Source organism: Felis catus, chromosome F1 (assembly GCF_018350175.1).
Source record: "Felis catus isolate Fca126 chromosome F1, F.catus_Fca126_mat1.0, whole genome shotgun sequence".
Classification (NCBI taxonomy): Eukaryota; Metazoa; Chordata; class Mammalia; order Carnivora; family Felidae; genus Felis; species Felis catus.
The window spans coordinates 57,591,625-57,612,315 of record NC_058384.1 but is presented as its reverse complement, the minus strand read 5'-3'; the positions used below and the strand labels follow the sequence as shown (position 1 = coordinate 57,612,315).

Genomic DNA, 20,691 nt, shown 5'->3' with positions numbered 1-20,691 from the left:
GGTCTCTGGGCTACGGCTGGCCCAGAGGTGGCCTCCTTCAGAAGATACCCTTTCAGTGCCCGAAATAACCACACCACACTGATGGCCAAGGGAGCCCTGGGAGAAAGCCCGCTTCTGTAATTTTAGGAAACCTGGTTCAGTCCCAAACGAACCTCTCACTTCACCTTCCCAACCTGTTTTCTCCTGAGCCCCCCACCTCCCTGGGGGTCACCCCTAGCTTCTCCCTCCACGGTACCTGCCGCAATCTATCCTCCACACTCCACCTGGAGGCCCTTCCCTCTCCGTCCCCAACACCTGCCCAGAACGCACCCTCCGTCCTCCTCCCCTCAGCCATGACTACACTCTCCTAACTGGGATCCCAAGAAGGAAGCCCGACACAGAGGGGTGACTGGCAGAAGCCAAGGGCAGCTCTCTGTAAGCTCACCTGGTAATTCGGTACAAGGGTAGAGAAAATTTTCTTCGATGACCTTCCCTTCATGTGATCCTCAAACTGAACCAACCTGAAAGCTTCTGTTTTCAAGAAGCTGGTGAACCACTTAGCTGCCTGGTCGCCGCAGTCTCTGCCCTTGATGTCCATCCCAAACAGCCTGGGAGGGTCACAAGAGAACACCAGAGTTATTCTCCTGCCTCAACACCCTGAGAGATTAGTGCTAAAGACAGAACAGCTTGGGGGCACCTGGGTGGCTCAGTCGGTTGAGCGTCCGACTTCGGCTCCAGTCAAGATCTCACGGTTCTTGAGTTCGAGCCCCGCGTCGGGCTCTGGGCTGACGGCTCGGAGCCTGGAGCCTGCTTCGGATTCTGTGTCTCCCTCTCTCTCTCTCTGCCCCTCCCCCGCTCATGCTCGGTCTCAATCTCTCTCAAAAATACATAAACATTCAAAAAAAATTTGTAAAGACAGAGCAGCTGGACCGCACGTCTTCAGGCCAACGGCCAAAGCTGAACAGAAGCAGGAGGGGAATCTGCAGAATGTGCTCCAGGGAAGAGCTTCTCAAAGCCTAATATGCCTGCACATCACTGGGATCGTGTGAAAATGCACACGCTGATCCAGAAGGTCTGACTGGAGCCTGAGCCTGTGCATGCCTGACAGGCTTTGGGGCGGCTAAGCTGCTGGTCCACGGACCACACTTTGAGTAGCAAGGATGCAGATGCTCTCAGAAGGGACTCTGGTGTGGCAGATGCAGCCTGAGCTTGGAGTCTGGCAGCACCTGAAACTCCACCGTGCTCTACTCTGTGATTTCACGCCAAGCATTCAACTCCCCTGACGCTGTGTTTCCGGTTGTAAACTGGAGATAATAATACAGTACTTACCCACAAGGCAGGCACAGATTCCATTAGATAACACAGTGCTTTTTCTGCTTGAGCACTACTAAAAAAAATGTTTAAAAGCTACGCACCCCTCTCATTCCCAAACGCTGCCCTTCCACTGGTCCCTTCTCCCCCATCCCTGCAGCAGGAGGTACCTACCCCTCAGCCATTCGAGGGGTAACCCCTCGGCTTCTCCTATTCTTCCAGAATGTCATGCAAAATCCACGCTCTTCCACATTTGACACAAAATGTTCCATCATCCTTTTGAATTTTTTTTAATGTTTATTCATTTTTGAGAGAGAGAGAGACAGAGCACACACAGGAGGGGGGCAGAGAGAGAGGGAGACACAGAATCCGAAGCGGGCTCCAGGCTCCGAGCTGTCAGCACAGAGCCCGACGCGGGGCTGGAACCCATGGACTGCGAGATCATGACCTGAGCTGAAGCTGGACGCTTCACTGACTGAGCCACCCAGGCGCTCCAAAGGGTAGTTTTAAGCTCAGACACTTTGCTTGAAAAAATATACAATCAGGGCACAGGGAGCACTCTGTGGCCATCCTCTGAGCCTTGGGGACCTATGGACAACCTCAATTTCCACATGCTGAAAATGACAAGTGCCCTAGCCTCTAGGACTTTCAGGCAGCACCAGACAAGACCCCCATGAGCCGTGGCATTTGACAGCCCTGCAGGGGTCTTACAGACTGGAAGGAAGCCCAGGGCTGGAGACGTGTCTAGGAGGCCAGAGGTGGGAATCTCCCACATCTGACTGGTGCAACAGGTGCCTCTGTCTCAATCCCAGACCTGAGAGGCTGCAACATCACCTCGAGAAGCTCCTGCACCCCTCTCACCCAACCCTGAGATGCGGCTGGTATAGTCTCCACTCACCGCCTCGTCTGCCTGGCTGGGGGCGGGCTGCCACTGCTGAAGCGAAGCCCCTCCGACTTGAATAAACAGAGACAAACTCTAAAGACTGGCCCTGTGTCCACCCCCCCCCCCCATATGTATCAATCATGCTTTCGTATTTCCTGTCTTTTTGATGCTTTGACATCCTGGGATCTTGCCGACGTGGAAGGAACTGTCCTTCCCAAGTCTGGTCAGTTCCTACAGGTAGTAAATGACCCACCTGCAAGGGCGCCTTTCGTGTGCATGACAACCTATCCAGAGCCCCCATCCCAGCCTCCTCCCCTGTCTGCTTTTACGTTCCAGGCCACTGTCACCCTGCCTGAATACTCAGGGCCAGGTACCAGACAAACAGGGACAGGACCTCTATGCCCCAGAGCCCACTGGAATTACTCAAACTAGCCAATCCTAAAGCTGTTTATCCTGCCGTGCCCGGTACCTCCTGTGGAAACCACAATAAAGGCTCTTGCTCGCGTTCCCCCTGACCTCCCACCCTACCTCAGCTCCCACCTCCTGACCAACCCTGGGGTCCCTCTATGTGGCCCTCTATGACATGCCAAGCCTCCTGTTTCCAGGAATCTGTATGTCCTTACACATCACGGTCATTTCCACATCTGCACTCCTTAGCATACCTGATTAAGACAAATCCCAGGGACCCTGGAAACAGCTCTCTGCCTCATCCACTTGCACTTGACCACGGGATTGATCCCAGCCCAGGAAAAACCTCTTAAATATTTCCTTTACCGGGGCACCTGCCTGGGTGGCTTAGTTGGTTAAGCATTAGACTCTTGATTTCGGCTCAGTCATGATCTCAGGGCTCATGGGATTGAGCCCCGAGTCGGGCTCCATGCTGATAGCATGGAACCCGCTTGGAATCCTCCCCCATCCCTCTCTCTCTTTCTCTTGCTATCAAAATAACCAAACATTTTTTAAAAATATTTCCTTGACCAAACTCATCAGCTACTATAGACACTGTAACAAGACAGGGTGCAGGGAGAAGCCCGCAGGAAAATCAAGTCCGCTGCAGGTCCCCAGGGGCCCCAGGCAGCGCACCTGCAATCATGCAGCTTGTTTGAAGAAGGCAGCTTGCCCGGCAAAACCAGCTGGTCCATGCCCGGAGCCCTGAGGATCAGGCGGTCGCCCTCATAGGTGATGGACACCAGCACCAGGCGAGGCTCCTGCCGGGCGGTGACCATGTGTCCATCTTCCTTAATCACCAGCCAAAACCTGCCAAGGAACAGACGAGAACACACTCAGAAAAGCCTCTTCCCCCTTCTCAGTGGTTTCCGTCTAGCTTTCTATTTCACCAAAACCCTCCCCCTGCCCGCACTCAGGATCCAACCATCTTTTCCCAGACAATTATCCAGACCTGGCCAAATTCTTTGGGTCCAAAACATGGTGCCCCCAAAAGGAGCTTCTTTACAAGAAACAGCCCTGGGAGAGAACATGTGGCCAATGCGTGAAAATCCCCAGTTCTTGGGGCACTTTGGTGGCTCAGTCCAACTTTGGCTCAAATCATGATCTCGTGGTTCATGAGTTTGAACCCACATCAGGCTTGTTGCACTGAAGCTATTGTCAGCATGGAGCCCACTTCAGATCCCCTGTCCCCTCTTTCTGCCCCTCCCCTGCTTGTGCACTCATATTGTCTCTCTCTCTCTCTCTTTCTCTTCGAAAAATAAACATCAAAAAAATAAATAAAAAGGGGCACCTGGGTGACTCAGTCAGTTAAGCGTCCAACTTTTGGCTCAGGCCATGATCTCACGGTTTGTGGCTTTGAGCCCCACATCGGGCTCTGTACTGAACAGCTCAGTGCCTGGAGCCTGCTTTGGATTCTGTGTCTCCCTCTCTCTCTGTCCCTCCCCTGCTGGCACTCTGTCTCTGTCTCCCAAAAATAAATTTAAAAACGTTAAAAAAAATTGTTTTTTGAAGAAAAGAAAATCCCCAGTTCCAAAAATCCAGAAAATGAGGCTGATTTAGGGACCTTCCCTTCACCGCTTAAGTAATTATGGTGCTCAGTTTGGGGCTTTGCTTTGGTCAGAAACTTCCCTGTGTCTGTTCAACACTCCTCCGAGCCCCTGGTCGAAGCGAAATGTCTTCTAGGTCTTTTCACTGTGGAACCAGATGGGGCCAAAACTGCTGGCCCAAGTCATCTAGAACCCTAGACAGATTCTTGTTATGTCCGTGATTCTGAAGGATGCAAACGGGCCTCCGCTCTGTTTAACCTCCCATGGCCCGCAGATCTGTCGTCAGGAGACCCCCAATTAGCCTTTCTTCCTTGTGCGCATGTTCTGATTCAGAGAATGAAAATTCTCACAAACCACAAGTTAGATCAGAACTCAACTCATCTCTAGAGAGCTGCTATTCCAGCCTCGATTTTCACACTGCATCCTATCTGGGGTGGGGGTGGGGGGGGATGGGTAAGCTGGAAAGGGGAAGGGAGGCTGGTCCGGGGAGGTCGCCTACGCTTTGATCTCCAGCAGAGTGCATGTTTTGGGTTATTCCACACACACTCTTTGATTACTAAAAAAAAAAAAAAAAAAAAAAAAAAAAGAAAGAAAAAAATTTAAAAAGCGTTCTGCCTTCTAGAGAGTAAGTTTCAATATCCTTTTTTTTCAACATTTTTTAATGTTTACTTGTTTTGAGAGAGAGAGAAACAGTGTGAGCCGGGGAGGGGCAGAGAGAGAGGGAGACGCAGAATGCAAAGCAGGCTCCAGGCTCTGAGCTGTCAGCACAGAGCCTGATGTGGGGCCCGAACCCACAAACTGCGAGATCATGACCTGAGCCAAAGTCAGATGCTTAACTGACTGAGCCATCCAGACGCCCCTCAATACCCATTTTAGACAGAACACAAGTGCAGCGGGTGAGGAACTCTGCGGGCATTGGTGTACAAGCAGCAGCTGAAAGCTGGGGCTTTCCAAACGCGAGTAGGACAAAAAGGACAGAGCCTTCCAGAATGAGGGGCAGCTCCTCCAAGAGAGACATTTCCAAATATGGCTGGAACCAAGTGGGAACGCCTGCAAGAACCTGATGAGGATGTCTGATCTCAGAGTGCAGACAGCTCAGTCCCTGCCCTCACCGGACCCTAGTGGTGTCCCTTCCCCCCTCGCTGGCACCTGTGCCCTGTTAACCAGCATGCGTGTTGGTGTCCAGGTATGGCAGGGGAGGTAGGACCGTGCAAAGGCATCTTAGGAACTGTCTCGGCTGTTCCCATCCCGGAGCTGGTGACGCTGGGCAGTAGCAGGCTCCGTCCCTCTGAGAAGCCGCCTCCTTCCTTCTAGGTAAAGAAGGTTCCCAGGGTTGTCTGGCCTACTCACCTATGGGGTTCTGTGGCCAAGGGAATCCCTGCTCCTCCGTTACAGCTCCATTCCCCCCCGGGCTGGGCCCTGTTCCTATTTCCAGCCTCATCCGTGGGTGCGGAGTTCCGGGTGACCCTGCTCTGGTCAACCCCACCACCGCCGGCACTCCGAACTGGCCACAAGTCTTAGCACCAAACAAGACTCCCTCTGAGATCTGCACACAAGCCAGACCCATGTCCCAACAGGTGTCTGCAGGTTATTTCTGACCGCGAGTCCCTCGCTGGGCTGAGTTTTCTCATCCCGCCCCCCTTCCCCATCCACCTCCACTTTAGCCCTTCCCGCGGGCTCACAGGCGCCGCCCTGCACTCCAGCCGGTGGTATTGCAGCACAGGAGGTCACCCCTGGGTGTTCACAATGAGAAGAGCGGGGCGGGGTGTGGGGGGGGGGGCGCTGGACATTTTACGCCACCCGCTGCGACCGGAAAGGCAAGTGGCGGCTTGCAGGAAGTCTAACACCGGGACGGGACAGAGACACCGACCCAAGATAAAATGCTGCTGCCTGTAACATACCACGACCACCCTCATTACCCTGTCCACTGGGGTAATGCCATTTGTCATCTCTTGCACACAAATCATGCCCAGTGAATGAACAATCATCTCTGTTCTGCCAGATCTGAAAGAACGTTAAGTCTGGATTGTGGATTCTTCATAACCAAGTTGTCCCAAAACAAACACCTTCCTTTATGCATAAAGCATGGGTGTGTGGTGTAAGAATCAATGCAGAGGCTGGAGCTCATATTCTCAAAAAAAAAAACAAAAACCCAGCGGTGCCCTGAACAGCCACAGAGGTGGGAGAGCAGAGCCCAGGACAGCTGGAAAACCTTATTTCTAAACTTAGAAATTGGCCTGGGAAGTGAAAGTGCCTGAGCCTGAAAAAAGCAGGGGGGGGGGGGGGGGGGGGGAGCAGGGACCGGGTGACAGCAGGAGGGTAAAGTCAGGAGGAAATGACACTCGGGATAATAAATTAGAAATCTCATTTCTCCAGGAGATCACAGTCTGTGCACAAAACATAAAGAGCTGGCTTCAGCAGGGGTACGGCAGATGCACAAAAGACTGAGTCATATATGCCCACTAAGGAGAGCCGGATTTACAAGGTCAAGGAGGGCAGCCAACCCTCCCCCTGTCTGTGCCAATCAGGCAAGGCCAGCATTCTGCTAGGCGGCCTCTAAACCGGCTCAAAGTTCAAGCCAAACATTCACAGATCTGTTCAAAGCTCTGAACAAAACAGTTCTAGAAATCGGAGACACAGAGCCCTTTAGAGAGGAAGAACCCACCCAGCTTCTCAGAAGGGTTCCAAAGACACAGGTTCAAAATGGAATTAAATACGAGAGGTCTTTTCCTGCGTTAAAGGCTAGTAGTAGTTTCGTTATGAAAGTCTTAGGTTGAGAGAACAGCGGTCACTTAGCAGAGTTCTTTCCAGCTTGCTTTCGATTATCCTTCAATAAATGAAACCTAGATTAGTCTCTTTGAGATCGTCAAGTCCAACCCCTCTTTTAGTGAATGAAAAACAAAAATGAGGTGCAGGGAGGTTAGACAACTGGGCTCGGGTCTCCTGAGGCTCAGTACAACCTTTGCTTTTTTAAATCACACTGCCTTCAGAAAAAAGCGCGTGATTGCTGCACCCACAGAGCTCTGAGTTCAAATCCCTCCAGCACATAACTGTTTCGTGATCTTGGGTGAGAGGCTCATCCTTTCTGATACTGTGTTTTGTTTTTGTTTGTTTGTTTGTTTGTTTGTTTGTTTTGCAGAGTGGAGATAATATCTAGCCCACAAGACTGTGATGAGGCTTGCATAAGATCATCTACGTGACAGGATTCAGCTCGGGGTCTGAGGCATCCGATGCACTGAGTCAATGTTCCCCTGCCTTGCCCTGTCTCATCCCAGTCTCCACACCCCACCACCGCACCCAACCCCACGCATTTGTTGTTCAAAACAAAGTTGTTGTTTTTTTTTTTTTTTCATTTACGGAAGAAAGGGGTTGTTTTGAAAGAGCAATAATCACAGCAAAGCAGTGACAACCAGAAGTGGGAAAACAGTCATTAGACGATCCAAAGAGACACAGATAGGAACCGGAAATCCCTCTTGAGAAATCACTTCGGTCCTTCAAGCAGGGAAGGAAGTAGCACAGCCACTTTCTCTGGATGTGCATCATGAGAATTCGCTCCTCGCTGTTTTTGGAGTGTGTCCAGTATCACTAAAGTGAAGTGGTCTTCCCAGCAGTAAGAAGGTTTTTCTAATCGGTCACGCTTGAACAAGCTGCGACCAAGCTCTTCTCCTTACTGGCCCCCAGACACCACCCTCTCAACACAGAATCAGATTCCCCCGGGGAGATCTAGACACGACTTGAGACGGCTTCACTCTTGGTGATTCTGATCCCATAGGTCTGGGATGGGACTCCCAGGACATTAAAGTTTTAAAAATCTCTCCAGGATTAGAAATCCGGAAGGAGGTGGACAGAAACTCCCCAAGAGTTACACGGTCGGCATACACGATATTTCTCTAGGACAGGGTGTGGAGTTTTTCAAAGCTGTGAGCGTCCACATTTGTTAAAGACAGCTGTCTTCGGAGAAGAGTGAATCCATGTGTCGTAGAGGGACCTCAGGGCAGCAGACGGCCGCTGCTAGAAGATTCCTTGAACAATCACCTCGCAAACCTCCTCCTCCCTATACAGAGAGGACCACAGCAAAACCATCCCAGATAGGAAGGCATCTTAACTGAAACGAACAAAAGATGGGGATTCTGTTCTTCCTTGTTCACTCTTTCTAGAGTTTAGCATCCTTCACCATATCGAGCGAGCCTTCCAGATATCCTGCATAATTCTGTGTCAAGGAGTATGTTTCTGTAGCCTCACCTTTGGGATGAGTTAAATGACAGGATAACTTTTTCTTTTCTGAGAGAAGAGAAATGTAATTTCTATGCGCCAGGCCTTATGTGGGTGGAAACTTTACCCAAAGTTCTTCCTTGAGGACCACTCTGCCTCTGGAGAGAGGGGACACACTCTTCCCTTAATGGCAAATATTACATTTGCAGCCCCCATACGCCATCTCCCCAACACAAAACTTCACTCTGCTCATGACTTATGAAAGCGGGTCAAGTCTCCCTACCTCCTGGGTCTCCTAGGCACCTTCCCCAGGACTAGAGACGTGTGAGGAACAAACTCCAGCAAGCCCAAAGCCAGTGTCCTTGAACAAGACTTGGTTTCAGCGTTGCTGCGGTCCGCCCACGAGTGCTCATAGCATTTTATTTTCTACCACTGTGCTACAGACCTAAGATAGAATCAGAAAGTTCAGAACTAGCAAGAGACTTGGGAGACGACCGGGTCAGCCCCGTCCTTCTATAAAGGAGGAACCTCTCATCTAGAGAGGGGCAGGGGTTTGCCCCTACCTACCTACCTACCTTTCCAAATCTGAACAAGACAGGAACTGACCTTCCCAGGTAAAGGATCAAAGGCAAGGCGTCCAACAGACAGCCCAGGAAACGCCGGGGGCAAACCTCTACTCTCCCTCCCGCGAGCGGGCCCCCACCCGATCCCCGGGCGGTATCGCGCAGCCCCGGCCCGGTTCGGCCCGGCTCGGCCTTACCTGTCCCGCAGGTGGCCGCAGCGCAGCCCCAGGGCCGTGCACTCCGCCGCGCTCACCGCCACCCCCTTGCAGGATTTGACCGGGTAGATCCAGAGCTGCGCCACCGTGCCCACCTGCTGCAGCCGCCGGCGCCGCCTGGACCGCGCGCGGCGCCAGGCGACGGTCCCCAGCGCCACGGCGGCCAGTCCCAGCGCGGTCACCGCGAGCCAGCCGGGCCGGGGCTGCGCGGGGAGGCGCGACGCGGGGAGGCCGAGGCGGCCCAGGGCCGACGAGCCGGCGGCGCCCATGGCGGAGCGGGAGCGGGAGCGAGCGCGGGCGGAGGGGGGGGGCGGGGGCGCTGGCGGTTCGGGGCGCGCGGGACGAGCCGCGGTCGCCGGGTCGCCGGCCCTCTAGTCCCTGCAGCACGCGCCCAGGTGGCAGGCGGCCGCGCGGTAACCGGACGTGAGGCCGCAGCTCTCCCCGCGCTGCGCGCGCCCCCTGCCTGCGCCGCGACGGTCCCCGCGCAGGACCACCCCTCGGGCCGCCCCCGCGCTCTCCACGCCCCTTTTCGCGCGCGCCCCTCGGCGGCCGGGTCGCGCGCTCCCAACCGAACCCGGGAAGCAAAACCGCGGGCGGGGGAGCGCGAGGTTGTGAAACGTTTAGCAGCTACTTGCTCTGGCGGATCCCTTCGGGGACTGCGGGACTTGGCCCCCCCCCCCACCCGCTCCCCGGAAACCTCTGCACCGACAGCGGACCCAAGGCCAGCGTGGCCTCTGGCAGGGTGAGGCCCGGTCCCCGGGGTGACCCCGGCCCCCGACCTCCAATAAAATGCCTGCCCGAGACAGAGCTCCCTGCTGCAAGGACGCTTCACTGCTTGTTCCGGCCCACATCTGAGGACACACCCTGACCTCCAGGTCCTAGAACATTCGCTCAGAAGGGCTCACAAGTGTGAATCCTTCCTCTGTCCCTCTGAGATGTGCATGTTATCTTCTGCAACTCAGAAATGTCTTTCTCAGGGACCTGAGAGCCTTTCTTTTGAAAGAGAGTCGTCGAGAAGGACAGGGCTTGTCTCCGGTCTCTGGGAGGACGGAATCCTGTCTTCAGTAATTGCCAGCTGGCAGACACAGCCTTTTGTCGTTTTTCGCTTGAGCGCCACACCCCCCCCCTTCTCCCTTTAACCTGCCCAGTCGCCTCTGCCCAAATGGCACTAGATCTCAGCTCTTTACCCTCCTGTCACTAGTTCCTGAATAAGATTTGTTTTCTCTGCTTTAATGTCTGGCTGTAGTTCATCCTGACCAGCTCCATTCATGCAGGCTATTTAGTGAACAGGGGATTTTCTTAGACTAGTTCAGGTTTGAGGCTGTTTATTATAAAAAAAAAAAAAAAAAAAAAAAAAAAAAAAGGCGGGGGGAGGGGGGCGCCTGGGTGGCTCAGTCCGTTGAGTGTCCGACTTTGGCTCAGGTCATGATCTCTCGGTCCATGAGTTCAAGCCCCGTGTCAGGCTCTGTGCCGACAGCTCAGAGCCTGGAGCCTGTTTCGGATTCTGTGTCTCCCTCTCTCTCTGACCCTTCCCCGTTCATGCTCTGTCTCTGTCTCAAAAAAAAAAAAAAAAAGTTAAAAAACAGTTTCTTAAATTGTGGCACAGTTCTGGGAACATTTAAGAAGGCAACCATGAACCACCTCCCAAATCTGCATCAGTCACCCTCCGGGGAAGAGGGCCACCTTCCACGGCGGCGGGAAGAGGCTGGAGAAGGGAAGGGAGCTGGAGGAGAAAGGCTCCCTCTCACTGTTCCTTGTGAAAGTGAAAGTCAAACCCCCACCTGAACTTCCCCCTCTCCAAATATATATCTAACTAAAACACGGTTGATTAGAGTACCGACCCAGGAAGCAGAGGGGGGAAAAAGGAGTCTAAAAGGTGAATATTGCCCTTGTCCAGCCAGCCCCTCGAAGGGAAGATGGGTTCCCGGCAGCCAACAGAGCAACCAACAGAAATATTAATTAGAGCCACCCAGTAGTACTTCTCTCCTGGGGAGATGTGTAAATCAGATGATCGGAGTGTGGTGACAATCAACCTCCAACTCATATAACAGGTCTTATGGGTGAGACAAGCTAAAATAACTTCAAAATCTCAGCAGTCTAATAAAGTACAAATGTATTTCTCGCTTAGATCCCAGTTCGCTTCAGGCCACCACTGGAGCCCTAGTCAATGCAGCCATTCAAGGACCCAGGCACCTTCTGGGTTGTTGCTCTCCCCTCATCTAGACACTGGACGACCTCCGCATTCAGCCAGTGAAAGGAGAAAGAAAACAAGGCTCTGGAGTCGGAGGTTTTAACACTTTTTTTTTTTTTTTTTGAGAGACAGAGACAGAGCACAAGTGGGGGAGGGGCAGAGGAGGAGACACAGAATCTGAAGCAGGGCTCAAACCCACGAACTGTGAGATGGTGACCCGAGCCAAAGTCAGACGCTTAACCGGCTGAGCCCCCCAGGCGCCCCTGCGAGACAGGTTTTATATGGGGTGGTCCTAGAAGTAGTGCACGACTCTTCTGCTTACCCCCTTCCAAGCACACAGCCACATCAGTAGAGAGGCCGAGAGGCTCGACGGTGTTCAGGGCGGTTCACACAGATGTCGTAGAGCTGAATAAGAGAGGGAGGAGGGGATACGAAATCTAGTCTATCTGTTCCCAGCCAGAGGAGGTGAATCTGGAACTGATAACATGAGCACTCTCTACCCATGCTGGTGCAGCGCCCAGAGCCTCTTTCGGAGAATAGCCCCCTCGGGATTATTTCTATGCAAACGTGCTATTACATGGGCCTCCTGTGTTGAAGGAATCCACCTTTACCACGCGGACCATGAAACCAGAAGTAACAGTAAGGCAACCAACCATCTATGAAGTGATTTGATCCAAGACCTTATGTGGCAAGAAAAGTCCTTATTGGGTAGCACAAAGTGGCCCAATTAGAGCTCTAAGAAATTATAAATGGGAGGTGCACGCAGGAAAGGAGGGTCACTGAACAAATCTCCAGCAGCCCCATGTTTCTGAGCAGTGATTTCTTGGGCCCACTATGCTCCACTCTGCTCAAATCCTTTTCTGTCTTCCTCCCTGTCTCACTCTAAGTAGACAACCTTGCTTCCAGATTTGGAGCAACAGAAGGCATCATCAGAAAAGGCTTCCTCCCTCCCCCCCCCCCACTCCGTGCGCCTAAATGTGCACACTCTCATTCACCCCTTTTGTGCGCCCCTTCTCCCCTTTCTCCTGTTCGGTGGGTCGGATGTGCTTTCTGCTGCCTGAGGCTCACTCAGCCTTGGCGCCTGGGATCCCGTCCCTGCCCTGGGATCTACTGACTCAGCATCACCTTTCTCTCCTGAGCCTTCAGGAGCTTTCTCTCATTGACTTAAACACACAGAAGGATTTTCCATCATTTACAAACACTCCCTGATCTATCCCCTTCCCCACCTGTTTAAAATCACACTTTTGAATGGATTGTCTACAGACCCTGTCTTTCTCACCCCTCACCTGCTACTCCATACAGTCTGGCTTCCATCCTCACAACGTCTTGAACTGCTCCTTGCGAAGCCAACGTACATGTCCCTCTCTCCCCTGTTCTGCTTTTATAGGACCTGGTAGTTGTTTTTTGCCCTGATGATCACTATCTCTCTTTCATCCCAACTTACAATTTACAGATATTTCAAACCTACAGAAAAAGGGCGCCTGGCTGACTCAGTCAGTGAAGGGTGCAACTCTTGATCTCTGGGTCATGAGTTCGAGTCCCACTTTGGGTGTAGAGATGCCTTAAAAAAAAACCTACAGAAAAATTAGAAGTATGATACAACTACCTAATCGAAATTCTTCATCTAAATTATATAAATCCTTTATCGAAATTATACATGATTAGGGGTGCCTGGGTAGCTCGGACAGTTAAGCATCTGACTGCGGCTCAGGTCATGATCTCGTGGTTCACAGGTTCAAGCCCCCACGTTGAGCTCTGTGCTGACAGCTCGGAGCCTGGAGCCTGCTTCAGATTCTGTGTTCCCCAGTCTCTCTCTGCCCCTCCCCCATCATCCTCTGTCTCTCTTTCTCTGAAAAATAAATAAAACAAAACAAATGTATACATTATACGTAGTTAACTTGCCGCATGTGTTTCTCTTTGTCTCTCTTTCCATGTATGTATATATATATATTTCCTAAAACATTTCAAAATGGGTTGCAGACATCATGGCATTTATTTTTAAGTATTTGAGCATCTTCTAAAAATAAGAAAATAAAATAAAGCCTTGGATTGTGAGTAGCTTGTTCTGCGAGTGGTCCACTACATGAGGACACATTTCTAACCAATTTTAACTTGATAAACAAGCGAGGTCTTGCGATATGAGTAGTATGTGATGTCAAATGGCACATGATCACGACTGAACCAATGATTCCAATGAGATTGGTTCCAACTGAGCCAATGAGAGAGAGACAGAGAGAGAGAGATCTCGCTGTGGGATTGTGGGCGATCGTCTCCCATGCTCAGATGCTCGGTCTCAGGCCACGGTGTTTGGCAGAAATAGGTGCCCACAACTCGCACTACGTATTTTTTGCCACTTCAACGTTCCTATGGACAGTCCTTTGCTTTGCCATATAAGAGTAAGCTTAGGAATGCTTTGCTTCATTCTAGGTCAGGCCGCCTGCAGATGTATAATTGATTTCATTTCATTTAATAGTATTTCATTTATCAAATGCTCGTACAGTTTTCTTCTAGAGAAAGGCATATGTTTGCCCCCCACCAATGGCTCTGTTTTCATGTTAATTGCAAGTGAGTTTCCGGACTTCAGGGAACACGGGCTCCCAAAGAACAATGACATCTTCTATTTGAGTTTGGAGGGAGGGTATTGGTGCAGAGTTTGCCTCTTGCTCCTCATAGAATGACGTAACAACATTAAAACTGTAACCACAGCATGAGCCACATATATAAATTACATGAAGACGGGTGCATTTAAATACCTGCAAAAGGTGTGGCCTTGCTAATGAGTAAGAATTTTAAAAGAATACAAAACGGAATGGACGTAGCAGTACGCTGATTGAGCTCAGTCAAGTGCTGTGGCAACCTGGCTGACATTGCAAAATCATCAGTAGTGAGGATCAGCGGAATAGGAGAGCGGCTACCCCATTAATAGGACATGAACTTGAAGTTGTTTATTGGCATAATAGCTGGTAAAAGGGCTCCACCTGCTAGCCTGGGGATCAGAAAAATCTTTTGGGGTGTCTATAGCTCTAGAGTCCCCTGTCTCAGCCAAAATATTTACTCAACTTAAAATCTCATTCACCTGCAATAAGATCTCCAAAATTCAAACTTAATAAAATAACAGGAAGATTTAGAATTTACTTGAGACATAATGCAGCAGTAAAAGTTATTACAATAGTGTTAAACATAGGAATAATCTTTGCAGATTTGGTAGCTCAAGTATTTTAATACTTAAGTGAGTTTAATATATAAGAGAATAGTGAGGAATGTTAGAATATCTAAAACATTAGGGAAGTGGGTGGGGCGCTGGGGCGATGGGTGAGATAGGTCATGGGTATTGAGGAGGGCACTTGCTGTGATGAGCATCCAGCATTGTATGGAAGTGATGAGCCACTAAATTCTACACCTGAAACTAATATTACATTGTATGTTAACTAACTGGAAGGCAGATAAAAACTTGGGGGGAGAAAAAGAATATCTAAAGGATTAACCTTGAGATTCCAATTTAAGTTGTGCACTTGCTTGCTTGATTTAGATTTTTTTTGGTGACTAAATATCATAACTAAAAAATGTCCTAGGGGCATCTGGGTGGCTCTCTCGGTTGAACAGCTGACTCCAGATTTCAGCTCAGGTCACGCTCTCACAGTCTGTGGGATCAAGCCCCACATGGGGATCTGCACCAACAGTGCTGAGCCTGCTTGGGATTCTCTCTCCCTCTCTCTGCCCCTCCCCCACTCATTCTCTCTCTCTCTCTCTCTCTCTCTCTCTCTCTCACTCTCTCACTAAACTTAAAAAAATTAAAAGTTAAAAAAAATTTTTTTAAAGAATTCCAATATTCATACGTTTCATTTATTAGATTGTAAGAACTATTGAAATACCTGGAAATTTCTGTTTATTAGTCAAACAGTTGAAGTACTTTGAAAGACAAACATTAAATTTACAAATGCAATTCAAAAGTCTTTAATGCCAAACATGAATCAAAAGCCCCTTTAAAAGTGATTGTTAAAAAAAAAAAAAGAATGAATGATAAAAGAAGAAGAATAAGCTATGTAAAGTGAGTTTAAAATTTAAGGAGATTGGGGAGCCTGCGTGGCTCAGTCCCTTAAGCATCCAACTCTTGGTTTCGGCTCAGGTCCTGATCTCACAGTCCTCCCTCCCTCTCTCTCCACCCCTCCTCCACTCACACTGTGTCTGTCTCTCTCAAACAAATAAATAAACTTCAAAAAAAAAAGTTTAAGGAAATTTTGGGGGCACCTGGGTGGCTCAATGGGTCAAACAAACAACTCTTGTTTTCAGCTTAGGTCATGATCTCACAGTTCATCAGCCTGGAGCCTGCTTGGGAATCTCTCTCTCCCTCTCTCTCTGCCCCTCCCCCCACCCTTGGGCGCATGTGAGCGCGCTCTCTCTCCTCAAAATAAATAAAAATAAAACATCTTAAGGAAAAAGGAGGGCCAAGAAAAATTTAAGGAGATTTGGGGGGCCCCTCCCTGGCTGGCTCAGTAGGTAGAGCATGTGACTCTTGACCTCAGGGTTGTGAGTTTGTGCCCCACATTGGGCATAGAGATCACTTAAAAATAAAAATCTTGAAGAAACGTTGAAGGAGTTTTTTCAAAAATTGTATTTAGTTAACAGGTAGTGCAATATTGGTTTCAGGAGTAAAATTCTGTGTTCATCTGTTCATCTGTTTTGTTTCTTAAATTCCACATATTAGTGAAATCATAAGGCATTTCCCTTGCTTGAAGAAAATTTTTGAACTTGAAACTTAAGGAAATAAAATAACAAAAAAAAAGTAGCTTTTTTTAGGGCTTTAGGGTCCTTGCATAAAATATACACATAGCTGGGCTTTCGTGACACCCCAGAGTTACCATACGTAAATTTTGTGTGAGAATCTGTATTCATATAATAGTAATGGTATCATCAAAACACCTTGCTTTACAATTCATGGACTAATTTGGCATGCAGAGAGGTCGGGGCTGAAGTCTGAGAGAAAGCTTACACGTTGCCCTGGGAAGGTTGGGGGCACGGCAAAGACTAGAGACAGTGGGGTGTCCATCTCGAAAGTTCCCACTGGGAGGATTAATCCAGGCAAATTCATCACGGTTCAGAATCTGCCTTTTAGCCTTTTAAAGTAGAAAGTCTAACTTTTCAGTATCCGGGGGTTGACGTGGACTCAGGGACATGAACCCTTGCTGAAAAGACTCACAGGAGACTGATGATGAAAACATCCGCGCCATTTTACTCATTCATAATAAGAAATATGTCCTCACGCTTGCACATCAGTGTGACCAATAATGCCTCTTCCTCCCAATGAGGATCGAACAGGGAGAACAACCGCCTTGCGTGTTAAGCGGGCGCCCCCTGCAGGATGCCAGGAGGAGACGCGTCCAGATTGTTACAGGGAGAGTTTGGGTGGGGACACCACGGAGGTCATGCCTTAGCTGCCAAACGTCAGTCTCAAAACTCCCTGAGGCTGAGAACTCAGGTTTCTAGAACAAGTACAATGGCCAATCATCATCCAGAAGACAGAAATGTTCACTTCAGCCCTGTCGTGGGCTAGACTTTGGTCTTTAGTCTTTAATAATGACTAAAGAGTTTCAGATCTCAAGGAGCCAGACGCCTGCCTGGGATCCACATCAGTAAACAGGGAATCAAGAGAACTGGAGGAAGGGAGGAATGGGAGCTCCTGGAGCCTCACGCACAACGGGTCCCCACTGCGACAGAAAAACTGAGGCCAGGCTCATGGGAAACATACTGCGAATTGATGCAAGGGTCGCAGGAGAGTCTGACAGAGAACATTTTGAGCAGCTAAATTTAGTACAGGCTGGAAAGTAGGGGGCAAAGGCGGGGTTGAGGGAGTGGGCTGGGAAGATAAACAAACCCAGATGGCAGGAAGAATTCCACTGTGTGTAAAAGAATATGACCTTCATCCAGAGGATGTTTAAAAATGAGTAACTAGTTACTGATAAGAGAAACTGAGTGGCTGGAAACAAGGGACAGGTGGACACTTTTCGTTTGTACACATTGATACCTTTTGCATTTTGAGCCATGAAAATCATGACTTATTCAAAAAAATTCCACAAATTCCAAGATAAAGTATTTTGGGGGTGTCGGGGTGGCTCAGTCGGTTGAGTGTCCGACTTCAGCTCGGGTCATGATCTCACAGTCTGTGAGTTCGAGCCCCGCGTCGGGCTCTGTGCTGACAGCTCAGAGCCCAGGGCCTGCTTCCGATTCTGTGTCTCCCTCTCTCTCTGACCCTCCCCCGTTCATGCTCTGTCTCTCTGTCTCAAAAATAAATAAAAACGTTAAAATTTTTTTAAATTTTTGTTTCCAATTTTTAAATAAACATTAAAAAAAAACCACTTTTTTTAATGTTTATTTATTTTTGAGAGAATGTGAGCAGGGGAGGGGCAGAGAGAGAGAGGGAGACACAGAATCCAAAGCAGGCTCCAGACTCTGAGCTGTCAGCACAGAGCCGGACGTGGGGCTCGAACTCACGAGCGGTGAGATCATGACTTGAGTCAAAGTTGGATGCCCAACCAACAGAGCCGCCCAGGCACCCCTAAATAAACATTTTTTAAAAGTATTTTTACAGTATATTTTTTAATTATACTACTTACATGAGCCTAGCTATGTACTAAGCTCTGGGTGAGCAGAACAGACAGCAAACCTACCCTACCAGCTTCCAACCTAGGAGGTGTTTCTCAAAGCAATATATCTCATCAGAGACACAGCCTACCATTGGGTACAGCCAATGTCAAGAGATATATAAACAAATCATTATAACATAAGCAAAGTGATCGTTATACTAGAGATTTGGGCTTAGAACTTTGAAAGCACAGGTTGGTGGTGGGCAGTTTACTAGCCCGAAGGCTTGGGGAAGTATCACGTAATCCGGATTTTGGTGAAAGGTCACATGTAAACTGGGTTTTGAAGAATGCTTTAAGAACTTTAAGAGCTTTAAGAGCTTTAAGAACTGGAAAAGAGAGGACGACCTCAAAGAGGACTAGAACTTCCCGAAAAGGACTGAAATGTTTTTGGAGGAAAATACTTTTGGAGATAGTAGGAGGTGAGGCTATCAGGCAAGATGATGCCAAATTGTGCAGGCTTCGCATGTTGGAGGAATTTCTTTCCTAAAGGTGGATGACTTTCTCTCCTAGAAAGTTCAAATATACCTCCACGGATGGTGGTATTCTGGCAGCTGGTGACTATGTAGCAAATTTAGGATAGATTTATATTGTTCCCAAATAGCAGGGGAAAAAATAACTTACGAAAACAATTTTTGTATTTTGTATTTTTCTTCCCATAATTGTTACTGAAACCTCCCAGTTTCTGTTGATTAATATAAGAGGTTAAAAAAAAAAAATCAGTATAACAAGCAAATATGGGAAAGTTCCAAAGCAAGTAATTGCTCTCTTTTTTTCTCCTTGTCAAATATGTTCATAGTTGTGATTTTTATATGTCATTGAAAAGATTTCCATTACCAAGATGTTCTTTGTTTATGTGTTGGAATTAACTGTTATCAATGTTTGGTCTCTTCCACAAAAATCAAGGCTTCCTGTTGGTTTGCAGCCCAAACTCTCCCCCACCGCTTGTTTTCTTTGGCTTTTACAGTTGGTTTTTGGTTTTGGTTTTGGTTTTTCAATCGGGAACTTTCTAGCTGGTCTTGAAAAATTAATACCACATAATGCGACGTCTGTGTTCTGCGTGTCAGCAATCAGCGGGACCTGACTGGAACCTGTCCCTTCAGACAACATGACCTTGACCTCCAAGTTCAACCAACCCTACGGCCTTTGGGTTTGTCCTGGGTCTGCGAGGGGTTCCACCAGGGGGCGCTGTGATCAGCGTTTTGGAGAGAAAGGCGGGGAGGAAGTGCCCGGAGCCGGTTCCACAGGCGGAGAGAGGAGGCCCCCCTTTCCTTCCTGGAGAGTGAGTCCTAAGGCACAGCTTCCTGTGGCCCAACACAGTGAAGGGTCCGGGAGTAAAAACCAGTCGCAGGCCAAGTATTTTGAAATAGAAGGGGAGAAACAAACCCACACTTTACATTACCCCTGACATTGGAATAATGCTTTGGAGTCCATAAACGTTTGTCAGAGACAGAATGTTGTCTGGTCCTTCCAGCAATCCTGGGTCAAAAGGTGTTATACTTGCTTTAGCCAAGACCCTTGGACCCTCGGCTCGCTTCCTAAGAGTACCCACCCAGCAAGGAAGAGGCAGGTCCCCTCGGTGGTGGCTTCCTCACATGTCCCTTGATGGGGAGAAGGAGGGGGAGAGACAAAGCCCCAAATGAGGATAGGGAGTCAAGAACATGTGGACTAGAAAAAGGGAGCAAGGAATGGATGGGCCACGAGAAAGAAGTGGACATGTGTCTGTCCCAGCCAACATCCTCCAAGTAAGACTGCCTTCAACCTGCTGGGAGGTCAGCCTGTGTATCTCAGGCACAACGAAATCTCAATTTGTATTTAAAATATAATTTTTTAAGAGAGAGAGAGAGAGCGTGCGTGCACTCATGAGCAAAGGAGAGACAGAGAGAAAAAGGGACAGAAGATCCAAAGCAGGCTCTGCACTGAAAGCAGCTAGCCCAACGTGGGGCTTGAATTTGCAAACTGCGAGATCATGACCTCAGCCGAAGTCGGACGCTCAATCGACTGAGCCACCCAGGCACCCATCAGTTTACATTTTATAGAGAGATGATGCAAGGGGTTCGTTAGCCTCTACCTGTATACAGGAAGGACACTGATGTCCCTTTGATGTCAAAGGCAAAGTTGTGGGGTTGCACCAATGACGCTGAGGCCCCCCTCACATGTGGCCAGTCTGGTCCTGGGTGTCCCCCAAGCTTCCCAGTGGCCACAGCCAAATGTCCTTGCAGCTTGGATTTTGAGGATGTTATCAGCCAGGATGCAGAATCCTACTTCCTCTCCGTTTTCAGTTGCTTTTTCTCTGTGTCTGTTTTCTTTGGCAGCTGCGGGAAGATTTGCTTTTCATCTGAGCAGCATGTGCACTGGTCAGAGCGAAGGACGAAGGCTACAACAGGATACAGTCATCTGGGAAGGGAAGAGAATCTCCCTGCTTGGGGCTTCCTTTCCAAACACAGCCACGGCCCTTGTAAAGTAATGGCCTTCCAATCTCTCTCTCTCCACTCACTTCCCCAAGAAAACATCAGGCAGAGTGCCTCCTCACCCAAGGTTAGCCTCAAAATAACCTCTGTTTCCCAGGCTCCCTTCCACTCTATTTATTCATTTAAGCTGCAAAAGTCTTGAACATCTTTAGTAATTGATGTGGAAATATTGGGGCTTGGAGCTGACAGCCAAGAAAGACTTTTTGACATGTCTTTGGAGCAAAAAGGTGGTTT

At 49.2% G+C, this 20,691-nt stretch overlaps 1 protein-coding gene across 4 annotated transcripts in view; it reads right to left on the bottom strand.

The window, feature by feature from the left end:
* The window catches only part of MTARC2 (mitochondrial amidoxime reducing component 2), a 38,947-nt gene extending 29,318 nt beyond the window's left edge, over positions 1 to 9,629 (bottom strand). The window contains exons 1-3 of one of the 4 annotated variants that reach the window (XM_023247233.2): positions 9,140 to 9,629; positions 3,257 to 3,430; positions 425 to 587 (exon numbers count right to left, since the gene is read on the bottom strand). In XM_023247233.2, the coding sequence (XP_023103001.1) occupies positions 425 to 587; positions 3,257 to 3,430; positions 9,140 to 9,426 (624 nt within the window). In that variant the 5' untranslated portion in view covers positions 9,427 to 9,629. The remainder of the gene's footprint in view (positions 1 to 424; positions 588 to 3,256; positions 3,431 to 9,139) is intronic. The other 3 variants (XM_023247232.2, XM_023247231.2, XR_006591596.1) reach the window with 3 other exon arrangements.
* Positions 9,630 to 20,691: the final 11,062 nt, after the last annotated feature.